The sequence below is a fragment of the Hemiscyllium ocellatum genome, chromosome 33 (genome assembly GCF_020745735.1).
Source record: "Hemiscyllium ocellatum isolate sHemOce1 chromosome 33, sHemOce1.pat.X.cur, whole genome shotgun sequence".
NCBI lineage: Eukaryota > Metazoa > Chordata > Chondrichthyes > Orectolobiformes > Hemiscylliidae > Hemiscyllium > Hemiscyllium ocellatum.
In genome coordinates this window covers 14,432,642-14,453,178 of record NC_083433.1, presented here as the reverse complement: position 1 = coordinate 14,453,178, position 20,537 = coordinate 14,432,642, and the positions used below count along the sequence as shown (strand labels likewise).

The 20,537-nt window shown below is 39.7% G+C and overlaps 1 protein-coding gene across 2 annotated transcripts in view; it reads left to right on the top strand.

Annotated features, from left to right (window-relative positions):
- The window catches only part of dlgap5 (discs, large (Drosophila) homolog-associated protein 5), a 45,427-nt gene that overhangs the window by 10,655 nt on the left and 14,235 nt on the right, over positions 1–20,537 (top strand). For both annotated transcript variants that reach the window (XM_060849301.1, XM_060849302.1), the window contains exons 5-13: positions 141–227; positions 1,400–1,473; positions 2,373–2,674; positions 4,104–4,228; positions 4,612–4,708; positions 6,966–7,054; positions 17,532–17,692; positions 18,455–18,556; positions 19,205–19,421. In XM_060849301.1, coding sequence (XP_060705284.1) covers positions 141–227; positions 1,400–1,473; positions 2,373–2,674; positions 4,104–4,228; positions 4,612–4,708; positions 6,966–7,054; positions 17,532–17,692; positions 18,455–18,556; positions 19,205–19,421 — 1,254 coding nt within the window. The remainder of the gene's footprint in view (positions 1–140; positions 228–1,399; positions 1,474–2,372; positions 2,675–4,103; positions 4,229–4,611; positions 4,709–6,965; positions 7,055–17,531; positions 17,693–18,454; positions 18,557–19,204; positions 19,422–20,537) is intronic.

Below are 20,537 nucleotides of genomic sequence, written 5' to 3'. Positions count from 1 at the left end.
CAGCTCGGCGAACAGAACCACAACAACTTTACTTTCTAGAGTGTAGCTTATGGACTTTTTATTTAATCAAAATGTGTGAATTTACTGTTGCTAAGTTGTTTCAATAGCTAATCCTGTCATTCTCCAAAAATGGATTCTAGATGTCAAAGCAGCACCTGTCAAACCACTACAGACCAGGGGTCGGCTTGAACCAAAAACTGCTCCAAAAGTTGTTAAACCTTTGCAGGGTAAGTCTTTAAGTGAGCAGTGGTTTAGCTGATTGGTTTAAACCATTGTACTGGAAATCCACGATCTGGAACCTGTATTTTGATTATAATGTATGGATGAAGCCCAAGCTGGAGACAAAGATCTACTCAAGCGTTCTAGTACTGTTCCAGCATTGCCAATGGATTCCAGATTAAGCTATCCTATACTTGGATCTGTTCTGCAATTGAATAACCTGCAGAGTTGCAAGTGTTGTTAGCTGAAATAGAAATAGGTCAATTTTGCCTTTTTTTTTGTCCTGCTCGATTTGAGTTGCTTCAGCAAGTGACCCTTTTCAGTTCTGTGGCTGGGCAATATTTTGGTTCCTTACTTAATATTCAAGCTGCATTGGGATAATTGAATCAGAAGTTGTTTAACAGTCGGTGAAAGGCATTGATAGTCAATATTACAAACGAATGGGCCTGCTGCTTTTCTTTCCTGATACCTCGTGCTTTTTAAACTACCTAGTATTGATGGAAGGGCAGAGAATTCTGTCTGAGATTTAGCTACTATGTTTGCTTTCCTGTTAAGTGCCTCCCTCACCCCACCTAAACCAAATCTTTCGGGAGACGACGCATGAAAGTTCTCTGTACAATGAATTCTACTTTTAAAATAAAACTTCTGTCAATTGAGGAAACATATCTTTGGGCTTTAGTTTTGCTGTTTTGTGATCTTCACCGCAATGTGTTGAAGTTTTATGATCACTTGGTCATGGGAAGAATTTTCTAAATTCATAGACTAATTAGGTGCAGGCATTGACAATTTTGGCCCCTTGTTTCTGCTCCAAGACCTGAGGACTAGAACCAGGATTTAAAGGATCTCTTCAGAAATTACAATTGACACTTTCAAAGCCATTTTGTTATTGCACAAAATTATGGTGCTAACTGGCTTCAGCTCTGCTGTAGGAAGAAAGTATCTAGTTTAATTGGACACTGACAGGGCAACCTTTATAACCCAGTCATACTTGTGTTTAGGTCACAGCTGGAGAATAAAGTGACTAATGTTTATTCATCTAATTGATATTAAAGCAGTGATGTCAAAATCTCAACACTTACTGAAACTAAGTGATACCTTTTTTGTCAACCATAATCGTGTCAAAGCTTAAAATTCTCAATCATTTTCTGAGAAGGAATATTGACTAATTGTTTTTCTTTAGTTGCTAAGTCTCAAGCAGCTATCAACAAAACCAAAAAGATGGAAAAACCTGGAGAGAGATCTGACTGCAAGCAGGTGGGGACTATTTCTGTTGCATACAAGTCTCTACTTCTGCATCAAACTGTTTGAATTTTGTTATGCTTGCTCATTTTTAAATAGAGTTTATTTGCTACAATTAAGGTTTTTCTCTATTTCACAAGAGCATTTTAAAATCTCCATTTGCTAAACAAGAAATCTGTGAACATGATATGCCTGCCATTCTTTTCCCAACCCAAAAAGAGGATTTCTGATATACTTGTGCAAAAGGGCACTATGCGAGCGCCTCAAAGCAATTTGGGAAGCAAATAGAGTTTTGACCATAATCGCGGAAGGGTTAAAGCAGTTAGCAGTTTGCACACATTTCTCTAAATTTGAGTTCCAAACTCTGGGTACTGGGTTACATTGAGGACCGCCAACTTTAATTATGTAAAACTATGTGTACGAATTTCAATGACAAAGCCACAGGAAATATTGGGAGAAGTAACCAAATCAAAGGTTTACAAAGCTGGTGAGAATATCAGAGCTTCAAGCTGGTATGGTGGTGTCACTTATAAAGTAATGGAATTTGATGGATCAAAAAGGCAGACTTCATAAAGATGCACTGTTCTCTCTTCTCTGGAAGAGAGGTTGAGGCAGTGAAGGACTATGAGTAATCACCCACGACATCAATATTTATATCTATCTCCAAGAATTTCACTGACTAAGGATATGCAACCAAGTTGGACTTAGAGCTACATATAGACCTGTCTTCCAGTTGATGGAATGCTAAGTTTAGTCAGCTCCAGAATAAAACTCTATTGACTACTTAATATGATGGCAGTTTTCTGACGTGCATAGGATGACTGACTAAAATGTATCAATATAATTTTGTACCTAAGCTATAGTAGCCGAAAGCTATTTAAAACTGAAATTAAGTGCTTCAAACTGTCTTTCAGATTGTTCATGATGAACCAGCATCTATCCCCTGTGAAGAACAAGATATGGAAGTGACTGAGAAAGATCAACCACCAAGTTGCAAGGAGCCAATTCAACCAACTGAGAATGACACTGACACTGGGCTCCAAATACCTCCAGTAATGGGAACTGGGCGTGTGGGCAAAAGAATCTCTTTTGCACCTGAAAACTATGTCTTTGCTCCCGTGGCTGGATTGGCCGAATTGAAATTTCCCCCACTCAGCCCCCGAAGTGTAAATAATTTCTTTGCAAGTTGTTCCTGGAGTCCTGTCGAACACATGTCGTAAGTTAAACAACTTCCTAATCAGAAGAGTTTTATGTGCATCTACTTAGTTTCCCCTATTTTTTTCTCCACTCGTGCTACTGAATGCCAGTGATACTTGTATAACGCTTAGCAAATCCATTCAGCACACCTGTGCCAAACTTCACAATTGTTACTAACCTGATCTTATTTGGCTTCCCAACTTTCCCAAGTGGGTGTTGTACTAGAATAACTGTTAGCAGTCAGGCAAAGTATACTATAGTTACTACTTTTCTTTAAGTTTAATTAGGTTAATAAAAGGCCAGGATTCACTTATCTGTGTAGAGTTAATTAACTGCAGCTGAGTCAACAATTGGAATTATTTGGCCTCTGACCATTTGGGAGGTAGAAAATTTGGCTGTGCTTTCGCTAGTTCCTGATCTACTGGAACTGCATGTGTTTGGGGAAATAAGCCGAAAGCAGCTGATGCAGCACCCTTTTTCAAATAGCCTGATGACTCCCATCAAGACTGGACTTTAAATGATGGTCATTTTGACAGAAGTACTGGAGAAGGCATACAGTTCTGCAAGCAAGCATGCACTTGTCATCTCTAATAGAACTGATGGTGGAAAGGAGAGAATGAGTTAATATTGATTCAGGGATTTTACAAGATTTTTACTGTCTTCAGAAATAATATGGATAAACTTGTTAAATGTGACAAAAAGCTGAGCAATTATTTTTGCTATCTCTTTGTTTGTATTTTTTTTGGTTTCACATGCTAAAGTCTATGGATTATTCTAATACCAGCTTTACCATTTTGTCATTTCTCTGATCAATGTTTTTTGTTCCCTACTCTAAACCCAGCTACTGTTCCTGCATAAACATTCTCAATATGCTTGAAAATTGTCATTGAGAGTGAGTGCGGGAGGCTGATGAGCACTTACAAAAGTGGGGGGAAGTGGGACCTGCCTATTAGAGCAGGAGCATAGTTATTCGATTCAGTTAGAACTTCCTGGTGGCCATTGCTACCTTGGAGCTTGTTAGCCCAGTTGGGTCCTGATGCCTGCTTTGGGAACCCCTGTTCTAACATCTGAATTAAATTCTGCATAGTTAATGAGCACCATTGGCATTCCCATATGGTCTGGCATGCAGTTCACTAGTTATCCATGCTTAATACCATCAGGAATAAGAGGAAAATTAGGCCATTGAGTCTGCTCTGTCATTCAGTCATAGCAGGTATTTTTCTCAAGCCCGTTCCCCTTTCTCCACATGATCTTTGATTCCCTTACTAATCAAGAAGTTATCTATCTCTGTCAAATATACTCAATGACTTGATGTCCATAGCCTTCTGCAGCAATGCGTGCCACAGATTAGAAACCCTCTGGCTGTAGAAATTCCTCTTCCTCCTTGTACTGTGTCCTGATTCTACAAAAATAAGCACTTGTTAATTTGTTTCTCTCCATCTGTCCAGGAAAAATAACATTGATTCCTCCACAACACAAAATTTAGTGACCAGAACTAGGAGAAGTAAGCTTGTTACAAAATTTGAGTCTGAACATCTCCCTGAAGCAAAAAGTGATGACCCTGTTAGTACTGGTAAGTGACAGAATGAATTATTTACTTGTCAATCAGAACTGTGGCACTGTAATCCTTGTGCTCCTGTTATATGTCCTGTAAAGCCTCAAGACCAAGTCCTGTTAGCATATTAGTAACCAAAATGAGATGTTGCTCTCAAATTTGAGTTTTATTACCAGAAATTTACAAAAATCTGTTTTTTCTTTGTTAACTGCTAGCATTTTGTCTTTCGATTCAGTTGAATTATTGATTTCCTTTTAAGACTGCTGCCATCTCTTAAAATTGTTCTTGCCTTTTTATGGGTTTTTTTGACATTTAAATTGTCTTTGGGGAATGTCAAAAAAAGACAACCCAGCGTGTTTTCTGTTCAACATTTGAATAATTATGAATTTTTTTTAAAATAGTGATTGAAGAGGTGTCTGCGTCTCACAAACCACAAGATTCTTTAGCAAGCTGTACAACTGATGTCAGTGGACCACAACACAATGTTGCTTATTTCAGGTCAGCCACAAAATAGATACGTTAGCATGTAGTAATAATCCTCTTTTCTGTTGAAGTACAGACGAGGTGAGATTTACCTAACTTGATAAATCCATTTTGAAAGATGGTGACTGTATGCCCTTTGATTTGATTTATTGTTGTCGCATGTATCCAAGTACAGTGCAGAATTTGTTTTGCGAGAAGTACAGGGTGATCATAGGGACAACGACATACAGATCATAAGGTTCTCAGCAAGGCATACAAAGCATCGACTGTATGGGAGGTGCACTAAAGCAAGGTCAATATTAGATTTGAAATTAGATCCGTTCAGCAGTATGATAACAGCATGGAAGATTTTCTTGAAGCTGTTGATGCTATTGTATCTTCTACCTGATAGAAGTTAGAGAGTGTTACAGGGATGTTGGCAGTCTTTCCATGGCAACAAAAAGTGTAAATGCCTTTTAGGAGATGTCAGTGTGCAGGTCGAGCGAGCATCCTAAGTATTTTTTGAACCAAGCAGAGACAGTATAAAGGCAGATGTCCACTGACTTCTCAAATTCAAATAGGAATAAGAAATAAACACTGGCCTTTCCATAGGTGCCTACATTCATCGTAAAAGTTAGGAATTTGGATGATTTGACTGGATTTAATTTTGCAGAGGTCCATCCCCCAGATTTTGGGGAATGATCTATAAATATCATTTGGGTTTGCATTTTACTGTAAGGCAGTTGAAGGGTTGTGATTTGAAAAATGAGCCTGTTCTTCAGTGTGCACCCATCTGTCAGGCTTTTTATTTTCCAAATTAACTGATGTGGAAGAGCAAGAGTCGCAGATCAGCTTCAACATAAGGATCTTTCTCTTTGGTCAACAAATTCAAACAGCATTTATTCATTAATGGAGTTTGCTGCTTTATTACTTGTTGCAAATGCACTTTAAGAAGTCTTAAATGTTAACAGATTTATTGATTTAGGAGAGGAAATAAGCCTGTGCTGCCTCAGCTGTGAAAGACTTGATGGTTTTTTTTTGTTGCATGTCATCAGCCCTGTGTCCTTGGTACCATTGCTGTACAATACAAATTCCTTGATGCTATCTGAATCTAAATAGTTGACTTGATGTTTTAAGAAGTCTTTCTTTTATCTGCCAGTGTGTATCTAAATATAATAAATTCAGCAAATAACAGTGAGTAACTTGAGATGTGGATTTTTGTTGTGCAATTTGCTGTACACTCTGTTGGTAAAGCTTGAACGTAACTGGGACACAGGTTTGTGGTTCAATCAGTGCTAAGTTATGTGAACTGGATTGCAGTAGGGCTGCTGCAGCTTGTCTTAGCCCTTGTCTAAGCCACTGCAGTAAATTGGCCACAACTGATTTTCTACCCACCGATAATTATAAATGCCTTTTGTGTAAACAGGCCTTACTTTTTGGGGTTGTTGTGGTATATTGGGATTGTCTGTACCTTTTCTTGGTTCTCATCCCAAGATACAAGTCCCATCTCACCTAAAGGTATGTCACAACATATCTGGACAAGTTGGTTTAAAAATATCTAGCTTTAATGTTTGGATAGCACTCTTGACTAATGCACCTACTATAGGAAGGATGTCATTGAGTTGGATTTGGTTCAGAAATGATTTACAAGGATATTATTGGGACTAGAGAGCTTGACTTGTAAGGAGAGGCTGGATAGGCTAGGACGTTTTCCCCTGCAGCAGAGGAGGTTGAGGGGTGACCTTTTATAAAATCATGAAGGGCATAGATAAAGTGAATAGAAAGGGTCTTTTCCCTGGAGTGAGGGAGTTCAAAACTAGTGGCATAGGCTTTAGGTGAGAGGGTGAAGACTTAAAAGTTACCTGAGGGGCAATATTTTCACACAGAAGTTTGTATGTGGAATGAATTAGTAGATGCAGGTAAAGTTGTTACATTTAAAGGATTTGTTCAAGTGCATGAATAGAAAAGGTTTGGAGGGATATAGGCCAAGCATAGTCAAGTGGGACTAGCTTAGTTTGGGTATTTGATCAGTATCGACAAGTTGGGTGGAAGGGTCTGTTTCAGTGTTGAGACTATAGGATTCTGAAGTTTGAGAGCTCAAGTCCTGATTGAGAAATTTGAGCATGAAAATCTAGTATCGAAACCAGTAAAGGGCTTTTCAGACTGGAAAATGTAAATATTATTACTGTCTATCACAATTTCAGTCACCAAATTAGCATGGGTACCATGCTGAAGCATAATTATCTGGGAAAAGTGGGTTGGTTGCTGATAATTTGAATGTGTTCTTTTGCAGAGGAATTGTTAAATCAGAGACTGAGAGTTTGTCGGTACTTTGCCAGCAGTGGGAAATCTGGGCTAATTCTGCAGAGGTTCCAGATCACGGTAGGGTTAAACTATACTAATGAATCCCATTATCAAAGCAATTTGAATACTAGCCTACTTTGGATCCTTTTCTAAAATCTGACTGCTATTTCAATTTCACTCCACAATACCAAAATAGCAGTTTAAAACTTCATTAGCCTTTTTTTTATGTTTGCCATATTACAGATCTCTCAAAGTCCTTTGAAGCAGTATATTTATTAAAAATAAGTTACTGACTTTAAGCACATTAGAACTGTTGATTGTATTCTAACACTTCCCATCTGTACATACCACCATGCACGCTTTTATATTTTGCAAGCAGAAAGGCTCATTTAAATATTTGGATCGCGCTTGACTTACTTCTGATTAGAAATTAAAGACCGCAAACTGTTTTAGTTGGCACGTTATGAACTGGTATTCATAATAGCTCTGCAAAATGATATACAAAGGAACCTCGGTTATCCGAAGGACGAGGGTGAGGAGTATTTTGTATGGTTAATCAAATGCCAGATAACACAGTTTAGCCAAGCTTTGGGACCTTGCGATCTTGCTGGATAACACACAATTTGGATATTCGAATGCCGGATAAGAGAGATTCCTGTATCCTGAAATATCAGAAGTTTACAGTACTATCACAGTGTCCAAGTGGGCAGTTGAGGGTGTGAATGAGAGGGTTCTCTGCCAGTATGTTTTATTTAAGGCAAAGTTGCATTGTTGTTTAAGTTGTTTATGCCATAAATGAGGTATAATGATATGTACACCCCCTGCATTATGTTTCTATTACTTAGTGTGTTTTTTTACATTGTGTACCTCTCAAGCAACCAAATATTTGATCAACCAGAACACTCCTGGCCCCATCGGTGCCAGTTAATAAAAAGTTCAATTTAAAACTGGATTTACAGTTCAGATAGAAGCAAAGTAAAGGAAGTGTATTGGTTCATGAAATCTGACTTCATGTGCAAAAAATCGAACTGCTTGCAACATGGTCCATTCAGGAATGTGCACATGTAGTAGAAATAAGGTTGGGTATTCAGTCCATAAAATCCACTCAATCATTCAACTCTGGCTGATTTTCTACCCCGGTGCTATTTTCCTATATCATCTCCAATTACATTGCAACTTTTAATATCTAGAAGTCTATATTGGGTAGACTTAATGAGAGCTGCCTCTAAACTCTAGAGTAAACTCTAAAGATTCTCTGCCCCCTCTGAATAAATTCCTCATCACTGGTTCTAAATGGCTGATCTCTTATTCTGTGACTCTCTCTTCCCTGGTATTGATCTGCAAATGGAAGAAATGCTTCCTGCATTTACCCTATTGGGCTCTAAGAATAAAGAACAGTACAGCACAGGTACAGGCCCTTCAGCCCAACAACCTGCACCAACATTATAACATCTCAAAAAAAACATTTTGCCTCTACAAGGTCCATATCCCCTCTTCCCAACCTATTTATGTATTTGTTAAGATGCGTCTTAAATGTTATTGTACCTGCTTCTACCACGACCTCAAGTAGTGCATTCTAGGCACTTAACATTCTCAGTTTTATCTAAAGAAAGTCTTGCCTATCATCTTTCAACTTCTCCCCTTACCTTAAACCTATGTCACCTAGACAAAAGGCTCTAACTATACATTCCATCCGTGGCTCACATAATTTTGTAAACCTCTATCTCATTTTCAAGTGAAAGCAATTCTCCAATCTCCTCTGATATTTATTTTCCTCTAAACCAGGCAACATCCTGGTAAACCTTTTCTAGACCCTCTTCCAAAGTCGCCTCATCCTTCTGGTAATGTGACAACTGGAACTATATGCAATTTTCCAAATGTGGCCTTAGTAAAGTTCCATATTGCTGCAACATGACTTGCCAATTTTTATACTCAATGCCCTAACTGATGAAGGTATGCTATGCGCCTTCTTGACCACGCTATTCACTTGCATTGCCACTTTTGGAAAAATGCGGACCTGTATGCCTAAAGTTTTCTGTGTTAATGCTTCTACGGGTTCTGTCAGACAGCTATCAGAGGTAGGTTCTTTACTGAGCAGTGAGAGCGTGGGATACCTGGCTGCAACAATAATGGACTCGCCAACATTAAGGGCATTTAAATGGTCATTGGATAAGCACATGGATGGTAATGGAATAGCGTAGGTTAAATAAGCTTTAGATTGGTTTCATAGGCTGGTGTAACATAGTGCCAAAGGGCCTATACTGTGCTTTAATGTTCTATATTTCATTTGCCCTTTACTGTATACTTCCCTACCTGCATTAGATCTTCCAAAATGCATCACCTCTCATTTTTCTGGATTAAGTTCCATTTACCATTTCTTCAGCCAATCTATTTCTTGTTCTGCTGGCAATCCTAATCACTATCCACAGCTCCCCCAACCTTTGTGTCACGCAACAAAATTATTAATCCTACATTTTTCATATACAGACAACCTACGTTCTCCTTGTCCGTATTTATTTTAAAAAATCTTAGCAGAACACCACTGGTCACAGATCTCAAGTCAGAAAAGCATCCTTCCATTGCTACTGTCTTCTGTGACTAAGCCAGTTCTGTATCTGCCTGCCATGAGGGACCTTGTCAAGGACCTTGCTAAACTTGATGCGGGTGATGTCCATGCTTTGCCCTCCTCAATATCTTTGTCATTTCCTCAAAATACGCAGTCAAGTTTGGCAGTCATGACGTCCCCTGTACAAAGCCATGCTGCCTGTTTCTGATAAGTCTGTATTTTTTTTTCCAAATGTGAATAAATTCTAAGAAGCTTCTTCAATAAATTCCCTACCCCACACCTAAGGTTCAACAGCTTATCATTTCATAGATTATCCCTGATACCCTTATTAAAGAAACAGCATTGGCTGTTCTCCTGTCCTCTAGTACCTCACCTGTGACCTAAAGAGGATGTAAAAATTTCCCCCTCGGTATTCTGGGACAGATTCCATCAGGTCCTGTGGCTGTATCTACCTTTTAATGCTTTTCAGAACAAAAATGCCACCAACTTGATATCAACATGTCCTGGAATATCAAAGTACCCCTTTCTAGGCTCCCTATCCTCCATGTTCTTCTCCTTTTGTACATACATTAAGCTCACAAGTGAGGTACGAGAGGACAGGAGAACAGATGGGGTAACTCCAGGAAAGGTAAGAGAGGTAGGCAACTAGTGCAGAAGTCTTTTGTGGATATACCCACGTCAAACAGGTATGCTGTTTTGGAGAATGTAGGCGCTGATGGGTTCTCAGGGGAACATAGCTTGAACAGCCACGTTTTTGGCATTGAGACTGGCTCTAATGCAATGAGGGATACGTCGGGTTCCAAGAGATCAGTTGTGTTAAGGGGATTCTCTAGTCCGAGGTAGAGACCGATATTTCTGTGGCCAATAGCGAAAAAACAGAATGGTGTGTTACTTCCCTGGTGCCAGGTGTCTCGGAGAGGGTGCAGAATGTTCTCACAGGAGAGGGGCCAGCAAGAGGTCATTGTCCACATTGAAACCAATGACATAGGAAGGAAAAAGGTTGAGATTCTGAAGGGAGATTACAGGGAGTCAGGCAGAAATTTGAAAAGGAGGTCCTTGAGTGCAGTAATATCCAGATTACTCCCGGTACTACGAGCTAGTGAGGGCAGGAATAGGAGGATAGAGCAGATGAATGTATAGATGAGGAGTTGGTGTATGGGAGAAGGATTCACATTTTTGGATCATTGGAATCTCTTTTGGGGTAGAAGTGACCTGTACAAGAAGGACTGACTGCACCTAAATTGGAAGGGAACTAATATATTGGCAGGGAAGTTTGCTAGAGCTGCTCGGGAGGATTTAAACTAGTAAGGTGGGGGTGGAACCCAGGGAAATAGTGAGGAAAGAGATCAATCTGAGATTGGTACAGTTGAGAACAGAAGCTAGTCAAACAGTCAGGGCAGAAAATGTGTTGCTGGAAAAGCGCAGCAGGTCAGGCAGCATCCAAGGAACAGGAAATTCGACGTTTCGGGCATAAGCCCTTCATCAGGAATGAGGAAAGTGTGTCCAGCAGGCTAAGATAAAAGGTAGGGAGGAGGGGCAGGCAGGGACAAGGTAGGACTAATAAATTATACTGTGTTTATTTCAATTCAAGGGGCCTAACTGGGAAGCAAATGAACTCAGGGCATGGTTAGTAACATAGGACTGGGATATCATAGCAATTACAGAAACATGGCTCAGGGATGGGCAGGACTGGCAGCTTAATGTTCCAGGATACAAGTGCTACAGGAAGGATAGAAAGGGAGGCAAGAGAGGAGGGGGAGTGGCATTTTTGGTAAGGGATAGCATTACAGCTATGCTGAGGGAGGATATTCCTGGAAATATATCCAGGGAAGTTATTTGGCTGGAATGGAGAAATAAGAAAGGGATGATAACCTTATTGAGATTATATTATAGACCCCCACCCCCCCCCCCCAAATAGTCAGCGGGAAACTGAGAAACAAATTTGTAAGGAGATCTCCGCTATCTGTAAGAATAATAGGGTGATTATGGTAGGAGATTTTAACTTTCCAAACATAGACTGGGACTGCCATAGCGTTAAGGGTTTAGATAGAGAGGGATTTAAGTGTGTACAAGACAATTTTCTGATTCAGTATGTGGATATACCTACTAGAGAAGGTGCAAAACTTGACCTACTCTTGGGAAATAAGGCAGGACTGGTGACTGAGGTGTCAGTGGGGGAGCACTTTGGGGCCAGCGACCATAATTCTATTAAATTTAAAATAATGATGGAAAAGGATAGACCAGATCTAAAAGTTGAAGTTCTAAATTGGACAAAGGCACATTTTGACGGTATAGACAGGAATTTTCGAAAGCTGATTGGGGGCAGATGTTCGCAGGTAAAGGGACAGCTGGAAAATGGGAAGAAATGAGATAACAAGAATCCAGAGAAAGTATATTCCTGTTAAGGTGAAAGGAAAGGCTGGTAGGTATAGCAAATGCTGAATGACTAAAGAAATTGAGGGTTTGGTTAAGAAAAAGAAGGAAGCATATGTAAGGTATAGACCAAGTGAATCCTGAGAAGAGTATAAAGGAAGTAGGAGTATACTTAAGTGGGAAATCAGGAGGGTAGAAGGGGGACATGAGATAGCTTTGGCAAATAGAATTAAGGAGAATCCAAAGAGTTTTTACAAATACATTAAGGACAAAAGGGTAACTAGGAAGAGAATAGGGCCTCTCACAGATCAGCAAGGTGGCCTTTGTGTGGAGACTCAGAAAATAGGGGAGATACTAAATGAGTATTTTGCATCAGTATTTACTGTGGAAAAGAATATGGAAGATATAGACTGTAGGGAAATAGATGGTGACACCTTGTAAAATGTCCATATTACAGTGGAGGAAGTGCTGGATGTCTTGAAACGGATAAAGGTGGATAAATCCCCAGGACCTGATCAAGTGCACCCTAGAACTCTGTGAGAAGGTAGAGAAGTGAATTCTGGGCCTCTTGCTGAGATATTTGTATCATCGATAGTAAGAGGTGAGGTGCTGGAGGACTAGAGGTTTATTAACGTAGTGCCACTGTTTAAGAAGGGTGGTCAGGACAAACCGGGGAACTATCGACCAGTGAGCCTGACGTCGGTGGTGGGCAAGTTGTTGGAGAGAATCCTGAGGGACAGGATATACGTGTATTTGGAAAGGCAAGGACTGATTCGGGATAGTCAACATGACCTTGTGTGTGGGAAATCATGTCTCACAAACTTGATTGAGTTTTTTGAGGAAGTAACAAAGAGTATTGAGGGCAGAGTGGTAGATGTGACTATATGGACTTCAATAAGGTGTTCAACAAGGTTCACCATGGGAGACTGATTAGCAAGGTTAGATCTTTCAGAATACAGAGAGAACTATCCATTTGGATACAGAATTGGCTCAAAGGTAGAAGTCAGGGTGGTGGTGGATGGGTTTTTTTTCAGACTGGAGGCCTGTGACCAGTGGAGTGCCACAAGGATCTGTACTGGGTCCTCTACTTTTTGTCATTTATGTAAATAATTTGGATACAAGCATAGGAGGTACAGTTGGAAGTTTGCAGATGACCCCAAAATTGGAGGTGTAGTGGACAGCGAAGAGGGTTACCCCAGATTACAACAGGATCTTGACCAGATGGGCCAATGGGCTGAGAAGCAGCAGATGGAGTTTAATTTGGATAAATGCAAGGTGCTGCATTATGAGAAAGCAAATCTTAGCAGGACTTATACACTTAATGGTAAGGTCCAAAGGAGTATTGCTGAACAAAGAGACCTTGGAGTGCAGGTTCATACCTCCTGGAAAGTGGAGTCACAGGTAGATAGGATAGTGAAGAAGGCATTTGTAATGCTTTCCTTAATTGGTCAGAGTATTGAGTACAGGTGTTGGGAGGTCATGTTGTGGCTGTTCAGGACACTGGTTGAGCCACTGTTGGAATATTATGTGCAATTCTGGTCTGATGTGGCCAGTTTCCTAGTTGGACCATCAACATATTGCTTCAAGAAACCCTTCTGAATGCACCTAACAAATTCACCCCTCCCCAACCAATTCAAGCTCCTAGCACTAAGGGAGTCCCAGTCAATATTTTAAAAGTATGAGGGGAAGATCAGAATGAGGTATTCAAGATGATAAAAGGTATAGATTATATAGATGTAGTGTGGATGCTTCCTCTTGTGGGCCATTCTAGAATGAGAGGTCATAGTCTTAGGATAAGAGATGGAAAATTTAAAACAGTTGAGGAGAAATTACTTCTCACAAAGAGCGGTGGATGCTGGGTCAGTGAGTAAATTTAAGGAGAAGTTAGAAAGATATTTAATTGGTTATGGGGAGAATAGACAATAGGTGCTGGAGTAGGCCATTCTGCCCTTCGAGCCTGCACCACCACTCAATATGATCATGGTTGATCATCCTTAATCAGTATCCTGTTCCTGCCTTATCTCCATAACCCTTGATTCCACTATCCTTGAGAGCTCTATCCAACTCTTTCTTAAATGAATCCTGAGACTGGGCCTCCACTGCCCTCTGGGGCAGAGCATTCCCCACAGCCACCACTCTCTGGGTGAAGACGTTTCTCCTCATCTCTGTCCTAAATGGTCTACCCTGTATTTTTAAGCTGCATCCTCTGGTTCGGCACTGACCCATCAGCGGAAACCTGTTTCCTGCCTCCAGAGTGTCCAATCCTTTAATAATATTATGTCTCAATCAGATCCCCTCTGTCTTCTAAACTCAAGGGTATACAAGCCCAGTTGCTCCAGTCTTTCAGCGTAATGTAGTCCCGCCATTCCAGGAATTGACCCCATGAACCTACGCTGCAGTCCCTAAATAGCCAGAATGTCTTTCCTCAAATTTGGAGACCAGAACTGCACACAGTACTCCAAGTGTGGTCTCACCAGGGCCCTATACAGCTGCAGAAGAACCTCTTCACTCTATACTCAATCCCTCTTGTTATGAAGGCCAGCATGCTATTAGCCACCTTCACTGCCTGCTGTACCTTCATTGACTGGTGTACAAGAACACCCAGATCTCTTTGTACTGCCCCTTTACCTAAATTGATTCCATTTAGGTAGTAATCTGCCTTCCTGTTCTTGCCACCAATGTGGATAACTATATATTTATCCACATTAAACTGCATCTGCCATGTATCTGACCACTCACCTAACCTGTCCAGGTCACCCTGTAATCTCCTAACATCCTCACATTTCACCCTGCCCACCCAGCTTAGTATCATCAGCAAATTTGCTAATGTTGTTACTAATACCATCTTCTATATCGTTAACATATACTGTAAAAAGCTGCGGCCCCAGCACTGATCCCTGTGGTACCCCACTGGTCACTGCCTGCTATTCCGAAATGGAGCCATTTATCACTTCTTTGTTTCCTATCAGCCAACCAACTTTCAATCCAAGTTAGTACTTTGCCCCCAATACCATGTGCCCTAATTTTGTTCACTAACATCCTACGTGGGACATTATCAAAAGCTTTCTGAAAGTCCACGTACACTTCATCTACTGGATCTCCCTGGTCCATCTTCAGAGTTACATCCTCAAAAAATTCCAGAAGATTAGTCAAGCATGATTTCCCCTTCATAAATCCATGCTGACTTTGACCTATCCTGTTACTACTATCCAAATGTGTCATAATTTCATCCTTTTATAATAGACTCCAGCATCTTTCCCACCACTGAGGACAGACTAACTGGTCTATAATTTCCTGCTTTCTATCTCCCATCTTTTTTAAAAAGTGGTACAACATTAACCACCCTCCAATCTGCAGGAACTGATCCCGAATCTATCGAATTCTGGAAAATAATCACCAACGCATCCATGATTTCTCGAGCCACCTCCTTCAGTACCATCAGGCCACGGGACTTATCAACCTTCAGACCTAACAGTCTCTCCAACACCAATCCTGACAAATATAAATTCCCTTAAGTGCAGTACTATGGTCCTTTTATATTTTTGGCCAGTTTACCTTCATACCTCACTTTTTTTCTGCGTATTTCCTTCTTAGTAATCCTCTGTTGTTCTTTAAAAGCTTCCCAGTCCTTCATTTTCCCACTATCTTTGCTATGTTATACTTTTTCTCTTTTAACTTAACTTCCCTCGTCAGCCACAGCATCCCATGCTGCCTCCTAGGATCTTTTTTCCTTTTTGGAATGAACTGATCCTGCATCTTCTGCATTATTCACAGAAATATCCGCCATTGTTTCTCCACTATCATCCATGCTAAGGTATTGCACCATTGAACTTTGGCCAGCTCCTCCCTCACAACGCCATAGTTCCCTTTATTCAACAGAAATATTGTCACTTCTGATTGTACCCTCTCCCTCTCAAATTGCAGATTGAAGCTTATTGTACTATGGTTACTACTTCCCAATGGCTGCTTCACTTCAAGGTCCCTGATCAATTCTGGTTCGTTGCACAATACCAATCCAGAATTGCCTTCTCCCTGATAGGCTCCAGCACCAGCTGTTCTAAGAATCCATCTCGGAGGCACTCCACAAAGTCTCTCTCTTTCTTGAGGTCCAATACCATCCTGATTCTCCCAGTCTACCTGCATGTTGAAGGCACGAAAATGGGAGTATGAAGCATATCAGCCATGATCGAATGGTGGAACGGGCTGAAAGGGCCAAATGGCCTAATTCTGCTTAGTTCATATACAGGAAGATAAAATCACCCACTACAGCAACCCTATTTCTTCATATTTTTCAATTTGCCCACATGTGTGTTCCTCTATCTCCTGCTGGCTGTTGGGAGGCCTGACATACAGCCCCGTAAAAGTGATTGGATCCTTCTGTATCTATCTGTACCTGAGCTGTAACTATGTGGCCTTGCTGGATGACCTGTCCATGGTGGCCTCTCTCAGGAGAGCTGTGGTATTCTCCCTAATCAGTAACACAACCAAGTTTTGCTTCTTTGGTGAGATCATCCCTCCCTCTTTCTAAATGCTGGAAAGTTTTATGACTGATTCCTTTAATGTCTCCTCTCAGGACAATCTTTTTATCCCAGACATCAGTTTAATTGATAGCCATTAGAATTCAGCATTTGTCCTCTTTGCTGTACACTTGACTTTGCAGTCATGAATATTTTTCCCTCTCTTTTTTTTACCTCCACTGGATGGCACTGTGACATGGTACTGAATGGTAATTGAAATGAAGTTTGAGCTAATCCATAAAGGGCTAAAATGTCTGATAGGAATTCATTAAAAGAACATTCCAGGTGACAGCACTATTGCCAGAGTTTGTAATCAGAATTCCGCCATGAGTTGTATATTTCCAGTCAGAACATGAGCTGAGCAACAAGTGCTGTGATTTGACATGTAGTGATGCACTTTTGTTTCTGCTGTCACAACTTGTATTAGAATACCAGTTAAATTTAAATATTTTAGGAATTAGCATAATTAGATTTTATTAGTTAATCTGCACCTAATGGTCAGTCCTAGCTGATTTTCATGAATTATGAATACAAGTATGAAAATTAATTTTGTGATTGGGTTTTGTATTTTTTTGACTAAAATCTTCAGAAACATGCTCCATCTTCTCACGAAAGCCTTCTCCTCTTCCTCAATTCATCTTTTTGCCTCCTTTTCTTTGTTTGCTTCAAAGTTAGTTCAGTATGGACAGCTTTAGCAACACTTTGTGTCAGGAAAAGCTCTAGATATGGAACATTTGTTTGTTACCTATTGACTATATTTAGCTGGGTTCTCTGAGTTGAATGCTGACTTGATTGACCACTATCTACTACAATAGGTTCTCCTGAATTATTATGCAAGTAGAAATTTGTCTGATTCTGCTTTAATTTGCTCGCTTTTCATCTGTGCATCCAAATCAAATTAAATGGGATAATGACCTGAAATTTATTTAGTTCTCTATGAATCTTTTGCTCTGTTGAATAACTTTGATCAAATTTGCTAGATCTTGTGTGATCGCACCAGCCAACAAATTTTTGTTCTTTACAAGCTTGCCTTTTTAAGCAATCTTTCCAACAAAAACTAACATTACAAAGTATTCTTCCAAATTTTACTTACATTTAGTTAAGGACTTAGTTCGCACAACTGTTGGGCAAGCACGTCTTCTCATGGCTGAGCGATTCAAACAGTTTAATGGGCTTGTCGACAACTGTGAATTCAAGACTAGTGAAAAGGAAGTAACTTGCACAGATCTAGAAGGATTCTGGGACATGATCTACTTCCAGGTATTTCTGAAAGATTTTTTTTTTGAGCAGTGCTGATTTTTTTTTTGTTTTCTCCCCCCGCCCACCACCACAGATTACACGTTTTTCTTTAACCGTTTGACAAACATTCAGAGTTCTCATTCTGTTATTATCTGAACCATGCACATCAAGAAATTAACTTGGGGGGGGGGGGGGGAGAGGCGGGGTGGCAAACTTCTCTGATCGTTAATGCACTTGATAGCTATCAGAAATGCCACCTATGAAGGCTTCCCATTTCCTACCACCACTGAAATATCTCTGCACAGATTAGGGATTGACCTGGAATTTTCTGAAATAGTGAATAGTAGCAGGCAATGAGGCTAACATTTGAGGTTGGCTAGGAAAAAAATTGGAAGCAACGACTTGAAATTACTGTGAGGTTGCAGTAAAGGGAGAAGTTTGTCAACTTGATTAAGGGGATTATCAAACAGGCTGCTATACAGAGATTTAAAATTTAAAATCTTCAGTCATCTGGCTGCAACAATCGTATCAGCTAACAAATTGGCAAAAATTAGTTCAAAGCCAACAGCATTTTGAGAGAAAATAATCAAAAAGAATTCCTTGCAACTATTGGAGAGACACAGTTGAAAAACAATATTCCAACGTTAACTTTCCCCGTTTCAAATAGAAATGTTAGTTTCTTTTTTCCTCACAATCATAGAAAAGTGTGTGAGAGAAAATCTGCGTTTTTATCTTTTCCTCGTCCTGATGTGTCGGTTCTTAACTTTGTTACTTGTCTTCCAGGTTGAAGATGTGAACAAAAAATTTGAATATCTGAAAAAGCTTCAAGAAAATAAGTGGGAGGAGCCAAATGAGTTGCTGTCAGTGCCCAAGAAAATGGTCAAGGTAGGGGGCAAAAAGATTTAGGAATTGGTCATACTCTCTCGTCGCCTTGCCTTTTGGTGTTTATCCTGCAGTCTTTTTAAATCATCCAGTTTTTTCTGGGAAAAAGTAAGTAGACATGGGCAAAAGATAGTAATGCTAATGCAAGCTGTTTACAGTTCATTTGTTCATTTATCTGCCTAAAGTCAATGTCCTGATCATTGGGCCAATTTGCTTCAGTGACTGATCTGATGAAGTGTAACTTTGTTCTTTTCCTTTTAGAAACCAGTTCTATATTCTACTTAAAATTTCTTTCATACATCAATGTATTCAAAGTATATAGATTTTATATTGTAGAAAGACTATACACTTTCCTGCAAATCACTCTTTAATCCTATTTCAGGTTACTATGAAAGCATGACATAGTCTCTGATCAGGATTGTGCATGAGTCTTTGAAAAATTAAACTGAGTTGGGAAGAGTCCATCAGTGAAACATTGAAGTGACGATTAAATGTGACTCTCGAAGCTTGTTGTATTTGTAATAAATGTGCAAATCCTTATGATTTTGCTTTCTTTTTAATCCCTATTTAGAATAGCTTTTCAACGTTTATCGGTTGTAGATTTGACGTGCTATGTCAAAATTTGGTAACCTTTTACATTTCTTTATCTAGAAAAAGGTTGCCATCGCAAAACCCACAGAAGTTATTGCAATTAAAGCCAACAAAACCCTGGCTGCCCCAAAAAGCAGTCTTGCTGCTTTAAAGGCATCTATGAAAGCCAAACTGAAGCGGGAAATGACAGGCTCCAATAGTCAAGAAAATCAAAAAGATGTTATTGTGTTTGATGCAGGGTTCTTCAGAGTGGAGAGTCCTGCAAAAAGCTTCACTGGTAAGAAGTGTTTGATACAAATTTGTCTAGGAGTCTTGTATGTGAAATATGATTCAGAAAATGAAGGTGGGAGAAGTGTTCAATGCAGACGTCTGAGACCAAACAAAAGTTTTGGTTGTCTTCATATTGCAGGTTCTGTGTCCTAGCTCACCAGTCAGAGGCTGCCGCCTCTGGGTCCAAACAGTAAAATGTCAACACTGGGTCTTTTGCCTTTGAGTCGCTGCAAATTTGTGGGAAGCTCACAGGTGTAGTCCAATTAGGTGAAAGTACATGGTGTGAACTGTTTACTCATTTGGGATTCTGCATATATCATGGGATTTATATCATGTTGTATATATTCAGAACAGCATAATTAAGTCTAGTTGGATAGACTGAGTTCTTCTTTTCTGTTCTTTGTGTTTCATTGTGTAATTTGTGAATAAAGTTTTGTTTGTAAAATCTAGTAGTCAATCTAGCTATCTTACTCTAGGTAATTTTCACTGTACACTTACCGAAACAAATTGCAATGTTATGGTCTGAGGCTGCCTGCTTAAGAATGTTTTTGAGTAGTCTGGCTACTCCATATAATAATGAAACCAAAATTATGTCCAAATCGCGTGTAATAGATATGGTTTTGAAGGGTTATTGATATTATGCACTTTGATGTACTAAGTCCCTCTCCTCAGAGGAAATTCAATGTAGTGGGGCTTGAGCTTAGCATAAACCTATGCTGCAGCAAAACCCAACAATCAGTTGTTTTTAATGTATATAAAAATGCAGTTAGCACAGCTGATTTTAGAATCATTGCAATTGAGTGTAAATGAGTCATTAATGACAGCATTTCTGCCTTGAATAAAATTTATTGCAGCCCTTTTGTAACCTACTAACATAATGTGTTCTGTTAGTTAGTATCCCCTTATGTTCAGAAGTTTGCTCCTGGGTATCCTGGTTTGCTCCCAAATATACTTTGAACAGAATGTGTGTATTTGGTACAAAAGGAAACTTGATTTGTTGTTATTTGTACTCACGTGTGCAAGTTTACCTGGGCGTTCTGAGATGCAGAACTGAGGAATTGATCCACTTTCTCATTCCTATCACCAAATAGTTGATCAGCTTATTTCATTCGAGCATTATTTT